The sequence below is a fragment of the Sapajus apella genome, unplaced genomic scaffold (genome assembly GCF_009761245.1).
Source record: "Sapajus apella isolate SASKATOON/1434 unplaced genomic scaffold, GSC_monkey_1.0 scaffold60, whole genome shotgun sequence".
NCBI classification, from domain to species: domain Eukaryota; kingdom Metazoa; phylum Chordata; class Mammalia; order Primates; family Cebidae; genus Sapajus; species Sapajus apella.
In genome coordinates, this window is record NW_022437000.1 from 13,250,406 (window position 1) to 13,274,640 (window position 24,235).

The 24,235-nt window shown below is 49.9% G+C and overlaps 1 protein-coding gene across 1 annotated transcript; it reads left to right on the forward strand.

The window, feature by feature from the left end:
- The first annotated feature begins 671 nt into the window (after window positions 1–671).
- Window positions 672–24,164, forward strand: LAMP1 (lysosomal associated membrane protein 1). The gene is made up of 9 exons (XM_032246299.1): window positions 672–1,022; window positions 10,071–10,189; window positions 13,937–14,153; window positions 14,931–15,089; window positions 21,066–21,253; window positions 21,982–22,107; window positions 22,934–23,000; window positions 23,079–23,249; window positions 23,805–24,164. Exons 1-9 carry the CDS (start codon window positions 977–979, stop codon window positions 23,942–23,944), a joined length of 1,233 nt encoding a protein of 410 aa, XP_032102190.1. The 5' UTR covers window positions 672–976; the 3' UTR covers window positions 23,945–24,164.
- The last annotated feature ends 71 nt before the right edge of the window (window positions 24,165–24,235 follow it).

A 24,235-nucleotide genomic window follows, 5' to 3' on the forward strand; every position in this document is an offset into this window, starting at 1 on the left:
CCAGCTACTCGGGAGGCTGAGGCAGGAGAATCGCTTGAACCCGGGAGGTGCAGGTTGCAGTGAGCCGAGATCGCACTATGCACTCCAGCCTGGGCAAAACGAGCGAAACGTCGTCTCAAAAATGAAAAAAAAAAGAGTGCTCGACAGGAAATGTATCGAAGCCTGCCAGCATCGCCATCACCTTCACCCTCACCTGGGGCAGGCCGGCGGCCTCGTCCCTCAGCCTGCGATTCACGAGTGGAAAGCCGCCCTGACCTGACTGCAAATCCCTTCCTTCCTTCCTGAAACCACTCAGGGGTCGGGGCACAGCGGCCTCCCTGGGTGACCGTCCGTCCGCCCCGGCTGCGCACCCGGCCGGTCACCCGCGCGGCCACCCCGGCGACCCTCCGGCCCGTGAGGACGCCCACGGCTGGGACGCGGCGGCTCCGGCCTCGCGGGGTGACGAGCAGCCTGGGCGTCCGCGCTCCGCCCGCCCTTCCCCGCGCGCGCTTCCTCTCTCCCCACTTTCTCCAGCCACGACTCTTCCTCTCCCTTTCCCCTGAGCTCAGCGCGCTTCCCCTTTCAGGCCCCGGGTCGCCCTGGGGCCGCGGGAGCCGGCCGGGTCACGTGGGTCCGGGGTCACGTGCTGCCGTGGGTCACGTGCCCGCCTCTATCACGCGCACCACGGTGCGGTGCTGGGAGCGGCCGCAACTGCGGGGAGCGGAGCCGCCACCGCCCGACGCGCGCGCTCTCGCGAGACCCGCGGGGTCACGTGACGTCAGGGCGCGGCGCCGCTCACGTGACGGGCGCTGCTGGCCGCGGCGTCTCCTTCGTGCCGGCGTCGCGGTGGCCCGGCCTCTCGCGTCCGGGAACGCCGCCGCCTCTCACGCCCGCCCTTGGCGCCCGCGCCCCGCCGCCCCCGCGCCCGGCTTTCCCGCGGCCCAACCGCCTCCCGCGCCCCGGCCCCACGCACCACCGGCCCCGGCCGCCCCGCTCCATGGCGGCCCCCGGCAGCGCCCGGCGGCCCCTGCTGCTGCTGCTCGGTGAGGGGGTCGTGGCGGGGCCTGGGGGCGGCGGGACCGGGCGGAGACGCGGCCCCTGGGTCTGGGGGGCAGGGGGGCTGCCGGGTCGCTGTCCCGCGGGTGGCCCCGCACCGCTGCTCCCAGCCCCGGCCCGCTCTGCCGCGGGCGGGTCTTCCCGGCGCCGTAGGGTCGCAGAGCCCAGTGGCAGGTGCTTGGGGGACCAGGAGGTCCCGTCGCGGGAGCTGGCTCCTCTCGGGTTTGAGTCCCTGAACCCGGTTTTTCCCGGGGGTTGTGTCCGAAGGGAACTTCGAGGGCTTGGTCGGCGTCTGGTGCTTTCAGGACAGCTGTGGTCTGGTCGTCTGGTTTCCGGCCAGGGGAGGCGGTGGGATGTAGACGGGGCTGCGCCGCCGAAGGCGGCAGGGACGTGAGTGGTCTCAGCCCCCGGGCGGGGACCTAGAGTCGAGCACTGCCCGACTTGGATTTCACCCAGGACGGGGAGAGGCCAGCGCGAGCATTCCCCACCTTTGTACTTGAACCTTTCTCCTCTCTCAGCGGTGTGGAGCTGCGTGTGTGTGCATGTTACTGTGAATTCACCTTTATGTGAAAATAATTTTTAAAGTTATCTTTGCGATTTTACGAAATTCCATGGCAGACAAGATGAGGGAAAGCTGGCATCAGACTCACAGTGGCAATGTTCATTTCTAGTAAGTAAAGAGCGCTGTTCCTGTAAGCCGAAATGCGAGACCCGGGAACACGTGGGGAAGCCGTGTTCTCTAATGCCAGTTTATAGAGCTCAGACAGACGGGCAGTCGGTGCTCCATATTGAATTGACTAGTGAATTTCGTTCTCATTTATTGTCTTAATAACAGGATGTGCACTGTCTCTTTAAGAGAGTCCCTAGGGCCTCCCCCTGCCCCGCCCCCAAACCCCCAGGAAGCTGTTTTCTCAATCCCTCCTAGTAATGTGGGAAGATTATCTTAAGTGGCAGTATCTGAAAGGTGATGTAGAATTAAGCTGGGGGAGTGTATGCGAGTTAAGTAGTTACAGAAATACGCTCCCTACACACCTGCCTTCTTTAAATCCTTCATTAGTCCCATCCAACTGTAAAACTCTGTTATGTGAGTGAATGGATTTTGGTTTCACTTTTTTGTTTCGCTCGTTGTGTGAAATGAATTCTTTGAACTGCGTGGATAGCCACAGAGGTGAACTTACTCCAATAGTAAGCCTGAAGCCTTGCTCAGGTCCTGTGACAGTCAGGTGTAGTTAATGAGAGGAGTAACTGAAACAAGTTTTGTCATGTCACAACAACTGCATTGTTCTGTTACAGATGCTCACAAGCCTCATGGCTTTGATGTTTTGTTTCATGTTTTAAAAACTCACTTTAAAAATGAGAAAAATCAATGACTTCCTAATATTGTGATAGGTGTATTGGAATATTGTTCGTGTAATTAGCCTTCTAAGGTCTGTTTCATTATGTCTTTTGAGTTTTATATTTAAAATCCAACTTTGTTTGAGATGGAGTCTCGCTCTGGCCCCCAAGCTGGAGTGCAGTGGCGCGATCTTGGCACACTGCACCCTCTGCCTCCTGGGTTCCAGCGATTCTTCTGCCTCCTGAGAAACTGGGATTATAGCCTCTAGCCACCACGCCTGGCCAATTTCTGTATTTTTAGTAGAGACGGAGTTTCACCATGTTAGTCAGGCTGGTCTCAAACACCTGACCTTGTGATCTACCCACCTTGGCCTCCCAAAGTGCTGGGATTACAGGCGTGAGCCACCACACCTGGCCCCATTTTTTGGTGGTTCTTTTAATTGTTTTCACCTCTCCTCTGGGTTCTCTGCAACCTCTGCCTCCTGGGTTTAAGCAGTTCTCCTGCCTCAGCCTCCCTAGTAGCTGGGACTACAGGTTCATGCCAGCATGCCCAGCTAATTTTTTGTATTTTTAGTAGAGACAGGGTTTCACCATGCTGGCTAGGCTGGTCTGGAACTCCTGACCTCGTGTCTCCCAAAGTACTGGGATTATAGGCATGAGCCACTGTGCCTGGTCAAAATCTAACTTTTAAAAAAAAGCCCTTTAACAACTTTTATTTAAAGGTATTTAAAATGTTTATTTGAATGTGCAGTCTCACCAAAAAGCATCTTTAAAAATACTTTTCAATTACTAATTTCCCCTACATTAATAATTAGGCATTGCTTAAAGCTACTGTGTTTGAATACTTAGAAAGCTAAGAAAAGCAGCTGGGCGCAGTGGCTCACGCCTGTAATCCAGGCACTTTGTAGGCCAAGGCGGGTGGATCACCTGAGGTCGGGAGTTCAAGACCAGCCTGACCAACATGGTGAAACCCCATCTTGGAAAAAAAAAAAAAAAAAAGCTCAGAAAAGCATGAACTGAAACTTTGTCTTGATAGATAGGATTAGCTGTGATTGCATAATGTGACCCTTTAAACCATTAATGTCAGCAGGATAACCTCCTTACCCTTTCCACATGAACAGCTGTCACTTAGGAGGTTTGAAAAATTTCATACTCGGCCGGGCACAGTGGCTCATGCCTGTAACCCCAGCACTTGGGGAGGCCGAGGCGGATGGCTCGCCTGAGGTCAGGAGTTTGAGACCAGCCTGGCCAGTATGGTGAAACCCCGTCTCTACTAAAAAATACAGAAATTAGCTAGGTGTCCTGGCAGGCACCTGTAATCCCAGCTCAGGAGGCTGATGCAGGAGAATTGCTTGAACCTGGGAGGCGGAGGTTGCAGTGAGCCAAGATCAAACCATTGCATTTCAGCCTGGGCAACAAGAGTGAAACTGTCTCAAATTTTTTTTTCTACTAACTAATGTTACCTTTGATTGTGCAGATTGTCAATTATGCAGTGGAAAGGATGAATTTATCAGTAGATTGGAGATCAGAATGTCTTTGTAGCCCTGTAGTTTTTAGTTGTATTACGTTAGACCCATCCTGGACAGTGTTCCCCTCCTCTGTACCCCAGGACTTTTACTGTCTGTGCTTCTACATGGCAGCATCCATTCAGCTGCACTGGGATTAGCCTGTGTATCTCCCTTCCTTAGCTGACATGTAGTAAGTGATGAGCACATGTATGAAGAAAGGATCAATTTTGTAGCAATGTCTCTTAAACAAACACATGCACAACCTCCACCTCCCGGGTTTGAGTGATTATTCTGTCTCAGCCTCCCGAGTAGCTGGGACTGCAGGCACGCACCACCATGCCCAGCTGATTTTTATATAAAATAGTAGAGATGGGGTTTCACCATATTGGCCAGGATGGTCTCACACAGATCAGCTTTTTAGAAATATAGATACCGCAGCCAGGCACAATGGCTCATGCTTGTAATCTCAGTGCTTTGGGAGGCTAAGGCAGGAGGATTGCTTGAGACCAGCCTGGGCAACATAGCGAGACCAATGTCTCTACAAAAAAAATTGTAAAGAAATATATACACTTATATCCTCTAGAGGTTGTGGTTCAGTACCTGGGTTGGTATTTTTTTTTTCCTTTAATTCTTCATAAATGTTCATCACTGGTTAAGTAGAATAAAAATACCATTTTTAAAAGAAGCCAAGATAAACTAAGATGTGATTTTTAAGTATACATTAATTTTTTTAAAATAAACATTAATTTTTTAAAATAAAGTTGTGTGTGTGAGAGAGAGAGAGAGATGGAGTTTTGCTCTTGTTACCCAGGCTGGAGTGCAATGGCACAATCTCGGCTTACCGCAACCTCCACCTCCTGGGTTCCTGCAATTTTCCTGCCTTAGCAGCTGGGATTACACGGCTGTGCCACCACACCCAGCAAATTTTGTATTTTTAGTAGACATGGGGTTTCTCTTTTTTTTTTTTTTTTTTTTTTTGAGACAGAGTTTCGCTCGTTACCCAGGCTGGAGTGCAATGGCGCAATCTCGGCTCACCACAACCTCCGCCTCCTGGGTTCAGGCAATTCTCCTGCCTCAGCCTCCTGAGTAGCTGGGATTACAGGCACACGCCACCATGCCCAGCTAATTTTTTGTATTTTTAGTAGAGATGGGGTTTCACCATTTTGACCAGGATGGTCTCGATCTCTTGACCTTGTGATCCACCCGCCTCGGCCTCCCAAAGTGCTGGGATTACAGGCATGAGCCACCGTGCCCGGCCCGACGTGGGGTTTCTCTATGTTGATCAGGCTGGTCTTGAACTCCTCACCTCAGGTGAGCTGCTCGCCTCGACCTCCCAAAGTGTTGGGATTACAGGTGTGACCCACCCTGCACAGCCAAAATAAAGTTTTTTACTCATTTCTTCAGATGGTACTCTTTAATGTCAAAAGCAAGTGTTTCTTAATTTTTATTTTTAATTCAAAAATATTTATTTTTTTAAGAGACAGTGCCTTGCTGTGTTTACCAACCTGGTCTAGAACTCTTAGCCTCAAGCAGTCCTCTGCTTCAGCCTCCCAAAGTGCTGAGATTACAGGCATGAGCCACTGCACCCAACCAACGTTTCCTGATTTGAAGCCTGTTCCCTCAGTCTTCAAGTGCTGGACAGGCAGTGTGGTTCTGAAGTAGCAGGTGCTGTGGGGCAGAAGACCCCCTGCTAGATCGGGGTGCACCACTCACTAGCCATGTGACCTGGGCAGGGTAGTTGACCTCTCTGTGCCTTAGTCTCCCTGTTGGAGTTGTCATGATAATTGGATGTGCTTGGAGCAGCACGTGGTACAAAGTGAGTGCATTCCAAGTGCTTGTGAAATAAGATCATTTTTGATATTTTGTGTCAATTACTGAGGATTGAATGATGAACTTGATAGAAACTCTGTGTACCTGTGTGGATGTTTAATAATAGCAGACATCAAAGTTGGAGTCACTGCCGGGCACAAGGTGCTCAGGTGCTCCGACAGCCCCGAGACATTGGCGAACCCTCCTCCTCATGGGCACGTAGACTGGGGATTGGCTCTGCTACTGGCTATGGTCGCACAGCTACCAAGTGCTGAAGGAGCTGCCCAGACCTGAGGCCTCTGGCCCAGAAGCGCACATGCTTCCCACAGCGGCAACGGTTTCAGAGAATTGAATTGCCCCGAGTGGGAGTATTTTGAAGGAACAAGCCACAGTTACTCCTTTCTGTGATCCCTGGAGAAGTGATCGTGTTCGTGTGTGAGTACAGGACTGCTAGAGATGGCAGTCACCAGGAGGCCAGGGCACCCAGCGTGGTGGTGCTGCCAGTGGCCGTCCTGTTTGGCTGTGACACCTGTTAGGTTACTTGAAACATTGTCACTTATTTGAGAAAGGTTTTTTTTGTCTTTTTTTCTTAAGCAATGCCACTGTTGTGGAATTTTTAAAAAATTTCTGAGCATTAGCACAAACATTTCTCTTACAGTTCTCTGTGTTAATGCTGTTATTCTCCGCTTTACCGAAGTTGTCTTCTGAGGGTAAGTTCATTTTAATGACTCACAATTTCTGGGTCTCTCCAGAGTAGTACAGGCATCTTGTGCTGCCAAAGCATATTTTAATTTTGTTTTAATAATATTTATTTTCGTCTGGAAGCTGAGACCTGGCCAGGTGTGGTGGCTCATGCCTATAATCCCAGCATTTTGTAAGGCTGAGGCAGGTGGATCACTTGAGGCCAGGAGTTGGAGACCAGCCTGTCCAACATGGCAAAACCCCGTCTCCCCTGTCTCTACTAAACATACAAAAAGTAGCTGGATGTGGCGGTACAAACTTGTAGTCCCAGCTACTCAGGACGCTGAGGCATGAGAATCGCTTAAACCCGGGAGGTGGAGGGCCACTGCACTCCAGCCTGGGCAAGAGCAAGTCTCCAAAAAGTAAAAAAGCTGAAACCCTCAGCATATTTACTAAATGAAAAAAAAAATTGTGTAGTTGAAAAGTGACTCAGTGTGAAATATTTCCTGAGGAAGTGCTTTGGATCAGTAAAAAGTGTTTGAGGAGGGCCAGGCGCGGTGGCTCACGCCTGTAATCCCAGCACTTTGGGAGGCCGAGGCGGGTGGATCACGAGGTCAAGAGATCGAGACCGTCCTGGTCAACATGGTGAAACCCCGTCTCTACTAAAAATACAAAAAATTAGCTGGGCATGGTGGCGCGTGCCTGTAATCCCAGCGACTCAGGAGGCTGAGGCAGGAGAATTGCCTGAACCCAGGAGGCGGAGGTTGCGGTGAGCCGAGATTGCGCCATTGCACTCCAGTCTGGGCAACAAGAGCGAAACTCCGACTCAAAAAAAAAAAAAAAAAAAAGTGTTTGAGGAAACTTTTATTTTTGGGCAGCTTAATAAAAGCTGGCTTGTGGGTGCACCCATGCGGCCGTCCATCTTGTCAGTGGTGGCTGTGAGCCATATGGCTTCTCACCTGAGGGCAAGGGTGGGCAGTGGCTCTGTCCACGCTAAGTTCCAGTCAATAGTAAGCCTTCCTCTGGTGTCTGCTGGGTCTGCCTGTCCACTGCTTCTGCCTTTCAGTCGTCTGCAATCGCTCCTGTACACTCATTTGATCTCTCTCAGGAGTGAGAATATTTTGTTTCTTTTTAGAAACCTTTACTATGTGGAAAAGGGATAGAATATTCTAGATTCTCTAGATTCATTGGAAGTGCTATTAGTATGATCTTGCCTGAGTGTTTAAGGGGTGTGGGTTGAAAAACCCAGCAAAGCAGACATTAGATTGCAGGTTTCCTTGCACGCCCTGCTTTGTTTTATTGTCATGTAGCACCTTTTCTTTTCCTTTTTTGAGACAGAGTTTCGCTCTTGTCACTCAGGCTGGAGTGCAGTGGCACAGTCTCAGCTCACTGCAACCTCTGCTTCCTGGGTTCAGTCGATTCTCCTGCCTCAGCCTCCCGAGTAGCTGAGATTACAGTGCCTGCCACCACGCCCAGATAATTTTTATATTTTTAGTAGAGATAGGGCTTCCCCATGTTGGGCAGGCTCCCATGCCAAGGCAGGTGGATCACAAGGTCTTGAACTCCTGACCTTGTGATCCACCCACCTTGGCTCCCCAAAGTGCAGGGATTACAGGCATGAGCCACCATGCCCAGCAGCACCTTTCCTTTGTGGACGTAGATTTTGGTATTTCCTTTACCAGAAGCTCAAGGGAAGATAGGTGGGACTTCTGGTCATATGCCTTGCTTTATGCTTGAAGAATAGTTGCTCTAAAGATTTTATTTTGGGAAAGACCCGAGGTTGAAATGAATTGGATTTGTTGGAATCCATTACTTTTCCAGGAAATAGGATTTTCAGTGAAAAGCTGAGCGTCCTCTCTTTTAGTATCGGCCCTCACAATGTCACCTTAGAGTGACAAATGAGACCGAGCTGTGTGTGTCATTGGAAGGCTGTGCTGATGAAGTGTGAGGTGAGCCCCAGGGTGGTGAGTGCTCAGTGGACTGGCGTGCATGAGCTTGTAATGGCAGAGACAAGTGAAAGCATGTCATTTTTGCATGGTTCACTGTGGTGGCTGATAGGTGTTTGGCAAAAAGCAAAAACACCTATTTTTGCCAGTCTGTAATGAAAGAACTGTGTAATGTGCGATTTGTACAATTACCAGTGTCTCTACTGTAGTGATCAGATTATATTTGTTGCCAAACATCTTGATCAGGGAAGTGGGGTATGAAAAAGCCAGGTGGGGTGGGGAGGAGGGGAGAGAGAGCATGGGGAGAAATGCCAGATGTAGGTGAAGGGGAGGAAGGCAGCAAATCACACTGCCATGTGTGTACCGCATGTTCTTCACATGTACCCCAAAACCTAAAATGCAATAAAAATAATAAAAAAAATTAAAGACCAAGACACTTCTAACATTAAACATTTAAATAAATGTGAGCTGTACACACAATTAAGAAAAAAATATATATATATTTAGCAGTGACCACTGTAAGCTAGAAAGACTTACAGAGCTTCAGTTCTGTCCCTTTGCTTCCGGATGGGGAAGGGAAGCCACTCCACCAGATGTGCAGCGCTGTGAGGATCTTTCTGAAATTGGGCAAAGAGCTCAGCTGTTTAAGTCCATGGCTTTTTTTCTGAGTCGCAGTCTTGCTCTGTCCCCTAGGCTGGAGTACAGTGGCGTGACCTCGGCTTACTGCAACCTCTGCCTCCTGGGTTCAAGCAATTCTCCTGCCTCAGCCTCCTGAATAGTTGGGACTACAGGTGCATGCTGCCATGCCGGGCTAATTTTTTGTATTAGAGATGGGGTTTCACCGTATTGGTCAGGCTGGTCTTGAACTCCTGACCTCGTGATCCGCCCACCGTGGCCTCCCAAAGTGCTGGGATTACAGGCATGAGCCACTGCGCCTGGCCTGAGTCCGTGGCTTTTCTTGCCATATCACAGTGTGTGAGAAAGAAAACTGACCAAATGTTAAGTAGCAGTTGAGGACCACAGGGAAAGCTACTACAGACTCCCATGGATTTCCGCAGAAGGGTGAGTTGTGCCTTCAAGGCCCACCACATCTTACGGAGATCCTCTGAGAATTGTGCAGCAATGCATGCCTAGGATGACCCAGAAATTGACATGTGCCTTCCTGATAAGTGTTCTGAAATAAAGCACTAAATAGCAGTAGACCAGGTTGGCAAACTTGTCAGATGGGTTTAGAGAAAAGAGTTCCAGAATAGTATCCGCAAGGGACAGGGCACCAGGTGAACTGGCCACAGAATCCACGTGTCTGGTTCTTCAGTGGATTTAAGAAACATGGGGCTGGGCGTGGTGGTCTCACCTGTAATCCCAGCACTTTGGGAGGCCAAGACAGGCAGATCACCTGAAGTCGGGAGTTCAAGACCAGGCTGGCCAACATGGCAAAACACTGTCTCTACTAAAAATATAAAAATTAGCTGGGTTTGGTGGCACATGCTTGTAATCCCAGCTACTTGGGAGGCTGAGGCAGGAGAATCACTTGAACCTGGAAGGAGGAGGTTAGGAGTTTGCTGTGAGCCAAGATCATGACACTGCACTCCAACCTCCGCAACAGAGCAAGACTCCGTCTCAAAAACAAAAACAAAAAAACCCACAGTGGAATCTTGTAATAAAGCCCATCACTGCCACAGCTGTGAAAAATGGGAGTACTCAGTTGTGTTTTCTGAAATGTCTTTGATGGTCTCCATCTTCCTGGAATTGACAGGCCTCCTGCATTGTGCGTCGTCAGTGTTTGTGGTGAGAAACAGCAACGGCACCGCGTGCATAATGGCCAACTTCTCTGCTGCCTTCTCAGTGAACTACGACTCCAAGAGCGGCCCTAAGGTAGGAAGCACCACGGTACTTGACGCCTCCCTTGTGTGTGCGGGAAGATGGTTTTGAACGTTTCTACCGAGTCTTTGGCCCCATCTGAACCTGGTGCTTTCCCTTCTGCGTGTTTCCTCTGGCATGGTCAGTGTCCTGTGCTGTCACGTGCCGTGGCTACAGTCATAGTCACAAGCCTTTCTTTGTGCTGCATCTCACTGTTACGAACATTTTTCTAGTTTTCTTTTTTTTTTTTTGGAGACGGAGTCTTGCTCTGTTGCCCAGGCTGGAGTGCAGTGACGTCTGAGCTCATCACACCCTCTGCCTCCTGGGTTCAAGCAATTCTCCTGCCTCAGCCTCCTGAGTAGCTGGGACTACAGGTGCCCACTACCGTACCCACCACCATGCCCAGCCAGTTTCTGTGTTTTTAGTAGAGATGGAGTTTTGCTGTGTTGGGCAGGCAGATCTCGAGTGATCTGCCTGCCTTGGTCTCCCAGAGTGTTGCAATTGCAGGCATGAGCCACCACGCCCAGCTCTGGTTTTCTTCATGGTTGTCTTTTATAATCATGATATAATACTTTATTATGTGAGTTCACCATAATTTGTTACACACTCTCCTATTGGTAGTTGGTAAATTGTTTTGAATTCTTTTTTTCTTTTTCTTTTCTTTTTTTGAGACAGAGTCTCACTCTGTTGCCAGGCTGGAGTGCAGTGGCACAATCTTGGCTCACTGCAGCCTCCGCCTCCTGGATTCAGGCGATTCTCCTGCCTCAGCCTCCCTGGTAGCTGGGACTACAGGCACATGCCACCACACCATAGAGACAGGGTTTCACCATGTTGGCCAGGGTGGTCTCTATCTTTTGACCTTGTGATCTGCCCACCTCCCAAAGTGCTAGGATTATAGGCATGAGCCACCACACCCGGCCTTGAATTCTTTTTCATGCTCTGTGAATGTGGCTTTTTTGCTTTATTTTAGAGAAATTATTATACTCCAAGAAATGTATCTAAATGGTTATTTGACATGCAGTGCTACAAACACTGGACTAGTTTGATTAAAATGTTGCTGAGTAGTTTTGTTGAAATGTCTTTGTGTTTCTATGGGATTACTAAAGCCTTTTGTAATTTAGATTTCTAGCAAATAAGTGGCATGCATTTATTATACTTGTTAATTATCTATTATAGACATTTCGCATACTCTTTCTGTGTAATGCTTGTTGTTTTGCTTTTGTTTTTTTGAGGCAGGTTCCCACTCTGTGGCCCAGGTTGGGGTACAGTGGCATGATCTCAGCTCACTGCAGTCTTGACCTCATGGGCTCAAGTGATCCTCCCACCTCAGCTCCCCAAGTAGTTGGGACTTCAGGTGCATGCCACCATGCCTGGCTAATTTTTTATATTTTTTGTAGAAACAGCTTCTCCATGTTGCCCAGGCTGGTCTCGAGCTCATGAATTCAAGCAGCCCTCTCACTTCAGCCTCCCAAAGTGCAGGGATTACAGGTGTGAGCCACTGTGCCTATTTTACGTTGGTTCTTTTGAATATATTCCTGAACAAAATTTGATCTTCAGAGCTTTGTTGAAATGACCCTTTTTTCCTTTCACACCTCCACATCGACACTAATCTCTCTACTGCCACTCAGGGTTGTGGCAGGCCCAAGACTCCTGGGAGGACTGCAGTTCTTGAGTGCGTGCTGGGCTTTCTGCCAGCTGCTGGGCCCTTACAGATTCATTCGTGCTGGTCTCTAGGTAATGTGGCTTCTGTCAAAACTGAATAAAAAGGCCGGGCCCAGTGGCTCACGCTTGTAATCCCAGCACTTTGGGAGGCCGAGGCAAGCGGATCAGCTGAGGTCAGGAGTTTGAGACTAGTTGGGCTAACATGGTGAAACCCTGTCTCTACTAAAAATACAAAAAAAAAAAAAATTAGCCAGGCGTGGTGGCAGGTGCTTGTAAACCTAGCTACTCAGGAGGCTGAAGGAGGAGAATCAGTTGGACCTGGGAGGCAGAGGTTGCAGTGAGCCAAGATCGTACCATCGCACTCCAGCCTGGGCAACAAGAGTGAAACTCCATCTCAAAACAAACAAACAGACAAAACACTGAAAACTGAGAAGGTTTTGTTCTATTGAAATGTCTCAGGGCTGGGTGTGATGGCTCATGCCTGTAATCCCAGCCCTTTGGAAATTTTGAGAGGCTAAGAGGATCACTTGAGCCCAGGAGTTCCAGACCAGCCTGGACAATATGTCAAGGTTGTATCTCTCTTTAAAAAAAAAAAAAAGGTCAGAAATGTCTGGTGGTGTGTGCCTATGGTCCCAGCTACTTGGGAGGCTGAGGTAGGAGGATTGCCTGAGCTTGAGAGGTCGAGGCTGCAGTGAGCTATGATCTTGCCATTGCACTCCAGCCTGGGTAGCAGAGTGAGACAGTTTAAAAAAAAAAAAAAGTCTCAAATTATAAACACTTGTCAAAGCTTTTTTTCCGAGACAGAGTTGCACTCTGTCCACCAGGCATCTGGAATGCAGTGCCAAGATCTTGGCTCACTGTGTCCTCCGCCTCCCAGGTTTGAGTGAGTCTCCTGTCTCAGCCCACTGAGTAGCTGGGATTACAGGCATGCACCACCACACCTAGCTAATTTTTGTGTTTTTGTAGAGACAGGGTTTCTCCATGTTGGTCAGGCTGGTCTCAAACTCCCAACCTCGGGTGATCTGCCCGCCTTGGCCTCCCAAGGTACTGGGATTACAGGCGTGCTCCGCCGTACCTGGCCTCCAAGCACTTTTTATTTAATTTCTACGTCACTTTTTAAATATTTGGTCTTGGCAGTTGGATTTTTAAAATATTTTGTTGTAAATTATGTTTCACAAATGAAGTCACCTACATGCTGTTAAGCACTTTATTATCTCACAAAACATGTTTTTATCACCTTGTGTAGTTTTTTTTGCCGTTTTTTGGACCACATAGTATACTGCTTCACTGTCGTTCATTTGACCTGTCCAGTTTATTTTGATGAACATAGTTCGTTTTCCAGTTGCTCGTTTTGCTTATAATAGTAAATTCAAACGCTTCTGCAATAAACACCCTCTTTGTTTAAAGAAGCATTATTTAAATGAACTTTTCAATAGCAAAAAAAAGTAGTGATAGCTTTTTTCAAATATTTATCTCACCCTGAAACTGGTATGAATTGTTTCAATTTCAAGACACTTTAAATGCTGTTAGAAGTTATATTGATAGAAATTGAGTCTGTGGGGTTGTTTCGTTTAGAGGCAAGGTCTTGCTCTGTTGCCCAGGCTGGAGTGCAGTGGAGCAGTCGTAGTTCACTGCAGCCTCAAACCTAGGCTCAAGAAATCCCCCTGCCTTAGCCTCCTGAGTAGCCGGGATTGCAGGCGGACACCACCATGTCTGATTCATTTATTTTGTCTTTGTAGAGCTGGGGTATTGCCATGTTGCCCAGGCTGGTCTTGATCTCCTGGGCTCAAGCAATCCTCCCACCTCAGCCTCCCAGAGTGCTGGAATTACAGGTGTGAGCCACCACACTCAGCTACAAATTTTTGATTGTGTGAATAATTAAGGCAGCTTTTTCTTAAATTTGAAATACTTTTTAGTCTGTTTACTGACATGTAATACTGACGTTTTTTGTTTTTTTGTTAATATTAAAAATGAATATCTCAGTAGTGATATGTCAAGTGGAAATGGAGTATAAGTTTATATCAGACTTACAGAAAATCTTTCTTTGAACTTTTAATAACCTGAACCCAATTGGGTTATATTTAATTGTGTTTATTCTAGAATGTGACCTTTGACCTGCCATCAGATGCAGAAATGCTGAACAGCAGCTCCTGTGGAAAAGAGAACACTTCTGACCCCAGTCTCGTGATTGGTTTTGGAAAAGAACATATGCTAACCCTCAAGTTCACGAGAAATGCAACACGTTACAGTGTCCAGCTGATGAGTTTTGTTTATAACTTGTCAGACACACACCTTTTCCCCAATGCAAGCTCCAATGGTAAGAACCACAATGGGCTGATTGTGAATCGGTAGAAAATTGGGTTGGAGGATTGTCTAAAGTTACGTTTAACTACGTATTACAGGCTGGGCGTGGTGGCTCACGCCTGTAATCCTAGCCCTTTGGGAGGCTGAGGCAGACGGATCACTTGAGGCCAGGAGTTTAAGACCAGCCTGGCCAACATTGCAAAACTCTGTCTCTACTAAAAATATAAAAATTAGCCAGGTGTGGTGGCAGGGGTGCCTATAATCCCAGCTACTTGGGAGGCTGAGGCAGGAGAATTGCTTGAACCCAGGGGGCGGACATTACAATGAGCCAGGCTTGTGCCACTGCACTCCAGCCTTGGTGACAGAGTGAGACTGTCTCTAAAAACCAAAAATCACACAGCCAGGTGTAGTGGCTCGTGCCTGTAATCCCAGCACTTTGGGAGGCAGGCAGATCACAAGGTCAGGAGTTTGAGACCAGCCTGACCAACACGGTGAAACCCCTTCTCTACTAAAAATACAAAAACTAGCCAGGCATGATGGCATGCATCTGTAATCCCAGCTACTCAGGAGGCTGAGGCAGGAGAATCGCATGAACCCAGGACTTGGGGGTTGCAGTGAGCTGAGATTGTGCCACTAAACTTCAGCGTGGGTGATAGAGCAAGAATCCGTCTTAAAAAATAATTATAAAATAAAAAATATAAAATATATAAAATAAACTAAGTATTACAAATACTTTGTAATTGTAATTAGCCAGGCGTTTATAATTGTGATTTTTTTTTTTTAAATCTAGAAACCAAGACTGTGGAATCTATAACGGACATCAGGGCAGATATAGATAAAAAATACAGATGTGTTAGTGGCACCCAGGTCCACATGAGCAACGTGACCATCACGCTCCGAGATGCCACCATCCAGGCATACCTTTCCAACAGCAGCTTCAGCAGGGGAGGTAGGACGCTGACCCTTGACCCTCTGGTGCTAACGATGGGGTGGTTGGGCTGCAGTGACTGTGGGTGACTCACTTTTCTATGTCCTGGCACTGGGCTCTGCTTGGAAGGCGTGCACACACAGCCAGGAACACACCTCTGCAGAACGTTCTCAGACTTCTTCCTAGGGAGGGTGACCTGTAACTGAGGGTGGACACATGTCAATTAAAAAGGGTAGAAGATTGAGGTGAAATGTGCCAGGACAGATACAAGCTATTGTGTGGTCTCACTCCCGTGGGAGCTAAAGAAGTGGGACTCAGGGAGGTAGAGAGAATGGTGCTCACCAAGGGTTAGGGGTAAAGTTGGTCAAAAAATAGAAGGTTTCAGGAAGACCAGGTACGGTGGCTCATGCCTGTAATCCCAGCACTTTGGGAGGCTGAGGTGGGTGGATCATGAGGTCAGGAGTTCAAGACCAGCCTGGCTAAGATGGTGAAACCCTCTCTCTACTAAAAATAAAAAAAATTAGCTGGATGAAGTGGCGGGCGCCTGTAATCCCAGCTACTGAGAGGCTGAGGCAGGAGAATTGCTTGACCCGGACGGTGGAGGTAGCAGTGAGCCGAGATCACATCACTGCGCTCCAGCCTGGGAAACAGAGCAAGACTCTGTCTCAAAAAAAAAAAAAAAAGTTTCAGGAAGACAGGAGGAATAAGTTGGAGAGATCTCTTGTATAGCATGTGATTGCAGGTAATAATATATTGTGGCTTGAATATTGCTAAGTAGGTCTTAATTTTTCTCACCATAAAATAAGTATTTGATTAGCTGTCACATAGGTAGATGTATTTCAAAACATGACACACATGGTAAATACAATTATGACTTGAAAATGTCAGAAGGGCAAAGCAGTTGAATCCTTTGTGCCTTCACTGGGCCAGAGATGATGGGATCAGGGTCACACATCTCTCAGTTTGAGCCAGAGACCTGGTCTTAATCTCCATCCAGCTCTGGCCGGCCAGCTTAGGGACAGGTGTGGAAAGACCAGCATTGGCTCTCTGAGGAGGTCAGGGCTGCAGTGATGCACCTGCCAATCCAGCCGCCAGGCTCTGGGGTCAGGCAGGGTCCAGGTCACCTAGCCTCAAGATCTTGGGCAGGGTAGTTAACCTCTCAGTGTCTTTGCATGTGGGATGAGATTAAAAGCCTTTCTTAGAAGCTTGTTAGAATTAAAAGAGAAATGTATGCAGAGTGTGTATCTCAGCATCTGGCACAGAGTAAGTGGCAAACACCTGGTAAATCCTGTTACTGTTGAGCTTCTCTATCTAGCCTTGCAGTCCAGGCAGGTCATAGGTCATAGGTCATTGTCATTTTGCTGAAGCCTGAGGGCCTGTGCTTTGCCTTAGGGTGGCTCCTGGCTGGTAGAAGTATGTATGGAGACTTGACAGCCTTCTCTAATCTTGAGAGCTGCTGTGGAGACGTTTGGTGTGCAGCATTCCTCAGCATTCTTGCTTAAGGCTGAGGAGTGACTGCTGGGCTCCGGGCAGGGGTGGGGGTCAGGGGGGTCATCACGTCCTACCCCTCCTGGAAGAGCCAGGACTCCTGCAGGTCGGCCCCGCACTGTGCTGGGTTGGTCCTGCCCACCTCTGGTTTCCATAGAGCCCATGAGCTAAGAATGGGTTTTATGTTTATAAACTTAACATACCAGCAATCAGAAAAAGAGTATTTCATGACATATGAAAATGATGTAAAATTCAGTGTCTGTAAGTTAAGTTTTCTTGCAACCCAGCCACAGTCATTTATTGACACTGTCTGTGGCTGCTTGTGCATGAACAGTGGCAGGGCTGTGTTGTCTTCACAGAGAGCCACAGCCCACAAAGTCTGAAATACTTACTTTCTGTGACCAGGAGGCTCTCATTCATCTTGCCTTTCAGTACATCCCGTCGTCTTATCTAAGAAAGCTTGGGGACGTCACAGATTTTATTTTTAAAGGAAATAAAGCACAAGCCAACTTTGAATGGACTTTCCTTTTGGTTTTGTACCTTCTCTCCCGAGGATCTTAAAAGTAGGGCTGATGTGGCTGGGGGGTGGCTCATGCCTGTAATCCCAGCTTAAATGGAGGGAAGCGATGGTAAAACATCTTACCCTTTTGTATAGGGAAATCTCTCTAACTGCCTCTTTCCTCTGTTCTCACTCCAGCAGCCACCATCAACACAGAAGGCCTCTGTGACCACATACGGCCAAGCTTTTCCCCACACACCAGGCAGTGGACACCAGCTGGGTGTCCTCTGATTCAGTTCTGACTCCATCTTCCTAGTGAAAGGCCAGGTCCCACAGTGTGAAGCCTCCATCCCCAAGAGTGCCCTCCCCCCAGTCCAGTTGGAAATCTGGGCCTCCGGAACTTCTGACCAACCAGCTTCAAGTTGGGACCCTCATGACCCCTCTTGGGTTTGATTAATTTGCTGGAGTGGCTCGCAGAACTCAGGGAAACATTTATGGGTTTATTATAATTGATAGTGGAAAGGACACAGAGGAAGAGACACGGGGGCCAAGGTATGGGGAGGGGCACGCTCCCATGCCCTCCTTTTCCAGGGCGCCACCCTCCAGGAACCTCCCTGGGGCAAGCCGACTTTGATCTTCCCAAACCCAGTCCTCTTGGGCTTCTGTGGAAGCTTTATGACCTCAGCATTTCCTCTTCTAGCGGGTAGGGCAGGACCCTATCTGGGCGGGTCTTAAGACCTACAGTCAGGCCTGGCCAGTACTCAAATCTGTAATCCCAGCACTTTGGGAGGCTGAGGTGGGTGGATCACTTGAGCCTAGGAGTTGGAGACCAACCTGGCCAACATGGTGAAACCCCGTGTCTACTAAGAATGCAAAAATTAGCCAGGCGTGGTGGTGCATACCTGTAGCCCCAGCTACTCGGGAGGCTGAGGCAGGAGTATCACTTGAACCTGGGAGGTGGAGGTTGCAGTGAGCCGAGATGGCGCCCCTGCACTCCAGCCTAGGTGGCAGAGGGAGACTCCATCTCAAAAAAAAAAAAAAAGACCTATCAGAAAGGCAGGGAAGATGAGAGTCCTGCCTTAGGACAGGTGAAAGGGGCCGGAAGCAGTCAGGCCTGCCCCGAGGCCTGACACACCCAGCATTATAACTGAAGACTGTAACAGAGGCTGTGGGTGAGAATCATTCTAATCTCACAGACACCCTTGAGGCTCTGAATTGCAGCATGCAGGTTGGTGGGAGCGTCTGCTGCTGACAGGAGATGAGGAGAGGCCTTCAGAGCACATGGGCTTTGGAAAGACAGCATAGTCTGAGAGGACCCGGCTGCACGCTGCTCTCCTGAGGGGGCTGGGGGCAATGTGCCCGTGGCCCCCTGGTTCTCAAGGCTCCCGGCTCCTGTACCACCATCTCCCCCTGGGCAGTGCAGGGCGCTCTCCAGCGTGTTCTGTGATGATCTCTCTCTCCCTGTCCGTGTCCTTGTCCTCGGCAGGAAGGACTTTGGTGTTTTGTATGCGATCAAGGAAGGAGAAAGTGGGTTTGCATTTGTAATCCTGGTGGAAGGAAGGGGACATTTTCCACACTTATTTCTCAAGTTCTGACTTTTTAAACTGGTGGTTAGACGTGATGTTTTGTTCGTGTTTCCAGCCTAACTTCTTGTGACCACTTTACAGAAACAAGGTGGTAAATGAATGTGGATCACAGGTTAAACATTGTCAATGCAGCAGAGGTTACACTTTTTTTCCTGTGTTGTGTGGCCATCTAGACTGGAGTTTGGAGACTGGCCGGTTTTGATTGGGTTTTGCACATTTAACTGTTGCCTGTTTAGCTGTGTTCTGTAACATTTTATAAAGGAGCAGTGAAGCTGCTTTTTTTGTTTTTGAGGCAGGGTCTTTGCTCTGTCTCCCAGGCTGTAGTGCAGTGGTAACAGTCAAGCTCGCTGCAGCCTCAGCATCCCAGGCCCAAGTGACCCTCCCAAGTTAGCCTGAATAGCTGGGACTAAAGGCACATGCCACCATGCCTGGCAAATTTTTTATTTTTATTTGAAACAGTTTCACTCTGTTGCCTAGGCTGGAGTGCAATGGTGTGATCTTGGCTCACAGCAACCTCCACCCCACCCACACCGGGTTCAAGTGTTTCTCCTGCCTCAGCCTCCTGAGTAGCTGGGATTACAGGCATCTGCCACTGTGCCTGGCTAATTTTTGTATTTTTAGTAGAGATGGGGTTTCACCATCTTGGCCAGGCTGGTCTTGAACTTCTGACCTCATGATCCACCTGTCTCAACCTCTCAAAGTACTGAGATTACAGGCGTGAGCCATTACGCCTGGCCCTGGCTAATTTAAAAACAAAAAAATTTGTGGAGATGGGGTCTGGCCTTGAACTCCTGGCCTCAAGCCAGGAGTTTCATCCTTGGCCTCTGAAAGCGCTGGGATTGTAGGCATGAGCCACTGCGCCTGGCAGCTGAGGCTGTTTTGGAAAGGAGTGGTCAACCTGCAGCTTAGCCAAGGGCAGTGAGCGAGGTCTGTGTGCACCTCCTGGGTTGGGACAGCTCCCAGTGGCTGTGGCGCTTGTCACTTCAGAGCTTGGTGTGGTTACCGTAGCTCTTCTCTGCCATCTTCTGCTCTGTCCAGAAAGGGCTTTACACTGGGGTGCAGGGGGACTCCTGAGTTGTGTGTCTCAGAACCACTTGAGGTGCAGTTGCAGTCGAAGGTTCCTGGCTCTCTCCTCCCCCAGGCAGAGGGGATGTGAAGGTGGGAATTAGCCGCTGAAAGTTGAGATGGAAGCGGAACCAACAAGTGGCCTATGGAGTTACAGACAGCAGATTCCCTGCAGGGTTGCCCACCCTGGATATTTCGGGCTCACTTGTGCTGACTCAGCCTAGTGGAGATGTGGAAAAGATCGAATTGGGTAGAAATTATATAAATCCTATTTTTGAGTACCCACAGAAACAAGATGGTAAAATAACCTAATTTCAAGATTGATGGTGTGTGAGAGTGTCGGCCACAGAAGAGTCGGCAGAGCTCTACCTCGAGTTCAGCCTGCCTTGATTTTCAATATAAATGTGTGTTGTGAACATCTTGGTGGGTCAGAGGCCAAGGGACAGAGTCACATTCAGACTGCTCAATGTCCTCGGGGTGCCACGTGGCCCCTCTCCACAGACTCCCTGGACCGCTCAGTGGCCCCTCTCCACAGACTCCCTGGATCGCTCAGTGGCCCCTCTCCACAGACTCCCTGGACCGCTCAGTGGCCCCTCTCCACAGACTCCCTGGACCGCTCAGTGTCCGCACTGTGTTCTCGGGGTGCCACGTGGTCCCTCTCCACAGAATCCCTGGACTGCATCCTCCTGTCCAGGGTTTCAGATGCACCCACACTTGCTGCCTTCTCCCTAGTGAGGATGCTTGTCCATCCCCCCCACTGCCTCCTCCCCAAATGAAAACCCAAGAGAGCTGGCTAGCCTTGCCAACTTTTGCGTCTCTGCTCGCACGTGGGGTCCTCACAGAGCTGTCTGACTCCTGTCCTGCCAGAGGGCCTCCTTGGCTGCTCTGCGTCCCCCCTGGCCAGGCTATGTGTGCCGTGGACCCTGTGTTTTCTTTTGGGGAGTGTTTCCAGCACAGCCCTGGCACCCGTTTGACAGCTCAGGGAGCAGTGACTGAGTTATCACCATTTGCGGGGTGGCCAGCCACATAGCACAGCCTCCTACGTTCACTCCTTTGTGACAGCATTCAAGGCGCTCTCACCCTCACTTTAGGAAGGGTGGCACAGTGGACACTGTCCAGCCACGGGGCATTCTGGATAGTGGGAGCTGGAGGCTGAGGGTGCCCTGCGAGCCTATGCCTGCCACTCTGAACCTGCCGCCCTGAGCCGTCTGCTGTCTGCAGGACTCAGCTCTGTCCTGCACATCTAGAAAGGCATTAGTGAGAGCCACCTTGGGAGTTTCGTTTCTGAGTTTGGATCTTACTGTAACTGCTGATGATGATGAGAAACCCAGACCTGGATTCCCTCCACTATACCTGCAGAGACGCGCTGTGACCAAGACGGGCCTTCCCCGACCACAGCGCCGCCCGCACCACCCAGCCCCTCACCCTCACCCGTGCCCGAGAGCCCCTCTGTGGACAAGTACAATGTGAGTGGCACCAACGGGACCTGCCTGCTGGCCAGCATGGGGCTGCAGCTGAACCTCACCTACGAGAGGAAGGACAACACGGTAGGGTCGGGGCCTCACCTGGGAGAGAGGGAACCTGGGAGAGGGGGACAGCGCTATATGGTGGGCCTCACCTGAGGGGGGAACAGCAGGCCTCTGTAGGGCCGGGGCCTCTGCTCCCTGTGAACTGAGAGTGCACATCTCTGCAAGTCACGCTTTAAGTCGGGATGGGAGCTCAGCCTGCAGGACGGGACCCTGTAGGACAAGAGCTGGGGTGTCTGTGTCAGTGAGTCCGTCTTGTAGGTGCACAGCTGTCCTGCTGGTTCTATTGTCCAAGGCTGCTGTCCCAGCAGGCCTGCAGAGCAGTGTGGCCCACAGAGCCTGAAACGTTCGCATGGCCCCTTGATAGAACATAAGGTTTCTTTACATGTTTATCATTGAAAGATTTAAGTGTTAACATGTTTATACTTTTCTTTTGAAATAGTTTTTCTCCCCTAATAGTGACAGGCTGTGGGTTTGTGGGGGCAAGTTTACAGGGTTGACGGCTGCAGGGGGAGGTGGTGCTGGTTGGTGCCGTCCACGCAGGGACGCCACACTCTGAGAGCACCCGTCACAGTGGCCAGGAGGCATCTTGGGATCCCGAAATCTGCGCCAGTGTGGACTTGCAGTGTCTCCTGATTTTGTTTAAAACAAATGCGGCCTTGAATTCATGTTTTCAGGACTGTTTTTCTTTTTTTGAGAGTGTGGAGGACCCAAGCTGGGGTGATGACTTGCTTGCTTGTCTTACACAGACGGTGACAAAGCTTCTCAACATCAACCCCAACAAGACTTCAGCCAGCGGGAGCTGCGGCGCCCAGCTGGTGACCCTGGAGCTGCGCAGCGAGGGTGCCACGGTCCTGCTGTTCCAGTTTGGGATGGTGAGGCTGGGCATCCCCTTCTGCCCTGGGTCTGCTCATGGGAAGCAGAGTTAGGAACGAGGCAGCCTCACTTTTTTCTGCCTTTTTTAAAATCCTGCTTACTCAGCAGTCGATCTGGGCGGGCTGCCGTGCCCACAGTGTGGTGGCCGCAGGGGTAAGGCTGCTGCTGTGAGGCCACGAGGACTTCTGGCCTCAGACGCTGCTGCCCTGCAGCTACGGGGTGGCATTTCTGCCTGGAGCACTCCTGTGCAGTGAGCAACACAGATAGGAAGAATGTAAATGTCACTTGTCAATGTTTTTAAGTTGCTGTGCAGATGAATTAGCAGTTCAGTTTCTTACCACTTGAACTTTCCAAATCATGCCTTCCTGTGCCGTGAGAGCTCCTGCAGGCCCCACTTCCCAGAGACTCTGACTCGATGAAGAGGTCTGGAAGGACCAGCCTGGCAGCACAGGGAGGGTCTGTCTCCACAAGTAATAAAATGAGCTCGCCGGGCATGGCGCTGCCCACCTGTGGTCCAGCTACTCGGGAGGCTGCAGCAGGAGGATCGCTTGAGCCCAGAGAGTTCAGGCTGCAGTGAGCCGTGATCACACCATTGCACTCCAGCCTGGGCGACAGAGCAAGACTCTCAGAAAAGGGTCTGGAAGGAACTAACTAAAAAATTTTCATTCCCTGGAGATACACAGTGCCTTTTATAGACAGGCTATTCTGTGATTTTGTTGTAACACTAGAAACATGGGAAGTCAGATTTTTTACCAAATGACCTTTCAAGTTTGATGATAAATGTTCGAATCTACTCAGTGGTTAAAGATCATCTTTCTTTTTAAGAATGCAAGTTCTAGCCGGTTTTTCCTACAAGGAATCCAGTTGAATACAACTCTTCCTGATGCCAGAGGTGAGAACCCACAATCCCTGGCGCCCCGCCCCCCACCCAGAGTGTCCTGGAGTCACTTGACTTCTGTGTGTGTTGCAGACCCCACCTTTAAAGCTGCCAACAACTCCCTGAGAGCACTGCAGGCCGCAGTTGGCAATTCCTACAAGTGCAACGCCGAGGAGCGCGTCCGTGTCACGAAGGCGTTTTCCGTCAACATATTCAAAGTCTGGGTCCAGGCTTTCAAGGTGGAAGGTGGCCAGTTTGGCTCAGGTGAGTGTTGCCAAGGGCAGCTGTCTCGGGGTGGAGAGGACGTGCTTCAGACTCCATCTGTGGATATTTAATCGCTTCTGTGTGGGCTGGGGCAACACGCCTGTTCCTCGGCAAGCCGTTTCTTCTTCCTGGTCTGAGATTCTAGAGGAAACTCCCCCTGCTTTAGAGAGGCCCACCGTATCTCTTAGCTAGGATCTCTGGTACCATTTGAGAGTAAGGGTGTCATTTAAGAACAGTGGTGGCGTTTCTCCCGTGAAAGTTGAATACAAAACCTTCATCCGATGCACTCTGTGTTCCAGGAAGCCCAGAGGCCCTGGACGCGGCACAGCTGCCCAGCCACAGCCCCTGATTCCAGCCGGGGGAAAAACGTGTGTGGTTTCCCAGCTGTGCAGGGCGCCAGTCTCTGCAGCGGCTTCCCCAAGCGACAGCTGGACCTAGAGCCGTCTGCCAGAGTGCCTCTTGCCTTGTGGCTGATGTGGGGGAGTGGTGGGGAAAGAGGCCTGTTTGCAGGCCCCTGTGTGACTGGAACCTGACACTGTCCGTGTGTCTTGGCAGTGGAGGAGTGTCTGCTGGACGAGAACAACATGCTGATCCCCATCGCTGTGGGCGGCGCCTTGGCGGGGCTGGTCCTCATCGTCCTCATCGCCTACCTCGTTGGCAGGAAGAGGAGTCACGCCGGCTACCAGACCATCTAGCCTGGTGCAGGCACAGCGGCTGCGGGCCTCAGTCCTTTCCCTGGCACAGGGTCCTGTCGAGGGAGGCTCACTTTCTGGCAACGTTTCTCAAATCTGCTTCATTCAATGTGAAGTTCATCTTGCAGCATTTACTATGCACAACAGAGTAACTATTGAAATGACGGTGTTAATTTTGCTAACTGGGTTAAATATTTTGCTAACTGGTTAAACATTAATATTTACCAAAGTAGAACTCTAAGGAAGGGTGGGAGCGCTGCTCTCTCCGAGGGAGGGTGGGAGTGCTGCTCTAAA

What these genes read in the sequence shown, in the direction of transcription:
- LAMP1 (XM_032246299.1), top strand. Translation starts at nt 977, where the DNA reads ATGGCGGCCCCCGGCAGCGCCCGGCGGCCCCTGCTGCTGCTGCTCG. An exon ending in ACTCCAAGAGCGGCCCTAAG is followed by an intron (nt 10,190 to 13,936) that starts GTAGGAAGCACC and finishes TGTTTATTCTAG; the next exon opens with AATGTGACCTTTGACCTGCC. An exon ending in AACTCTTCCTGATGCCAGAG is followed by an intron (nt 23,001 to 23,078) that starts GTGAGAACCCAC and finishes TGTGTGTTGCAG; the next exon opens with ACCCCACCTTTAAAGCTGCC.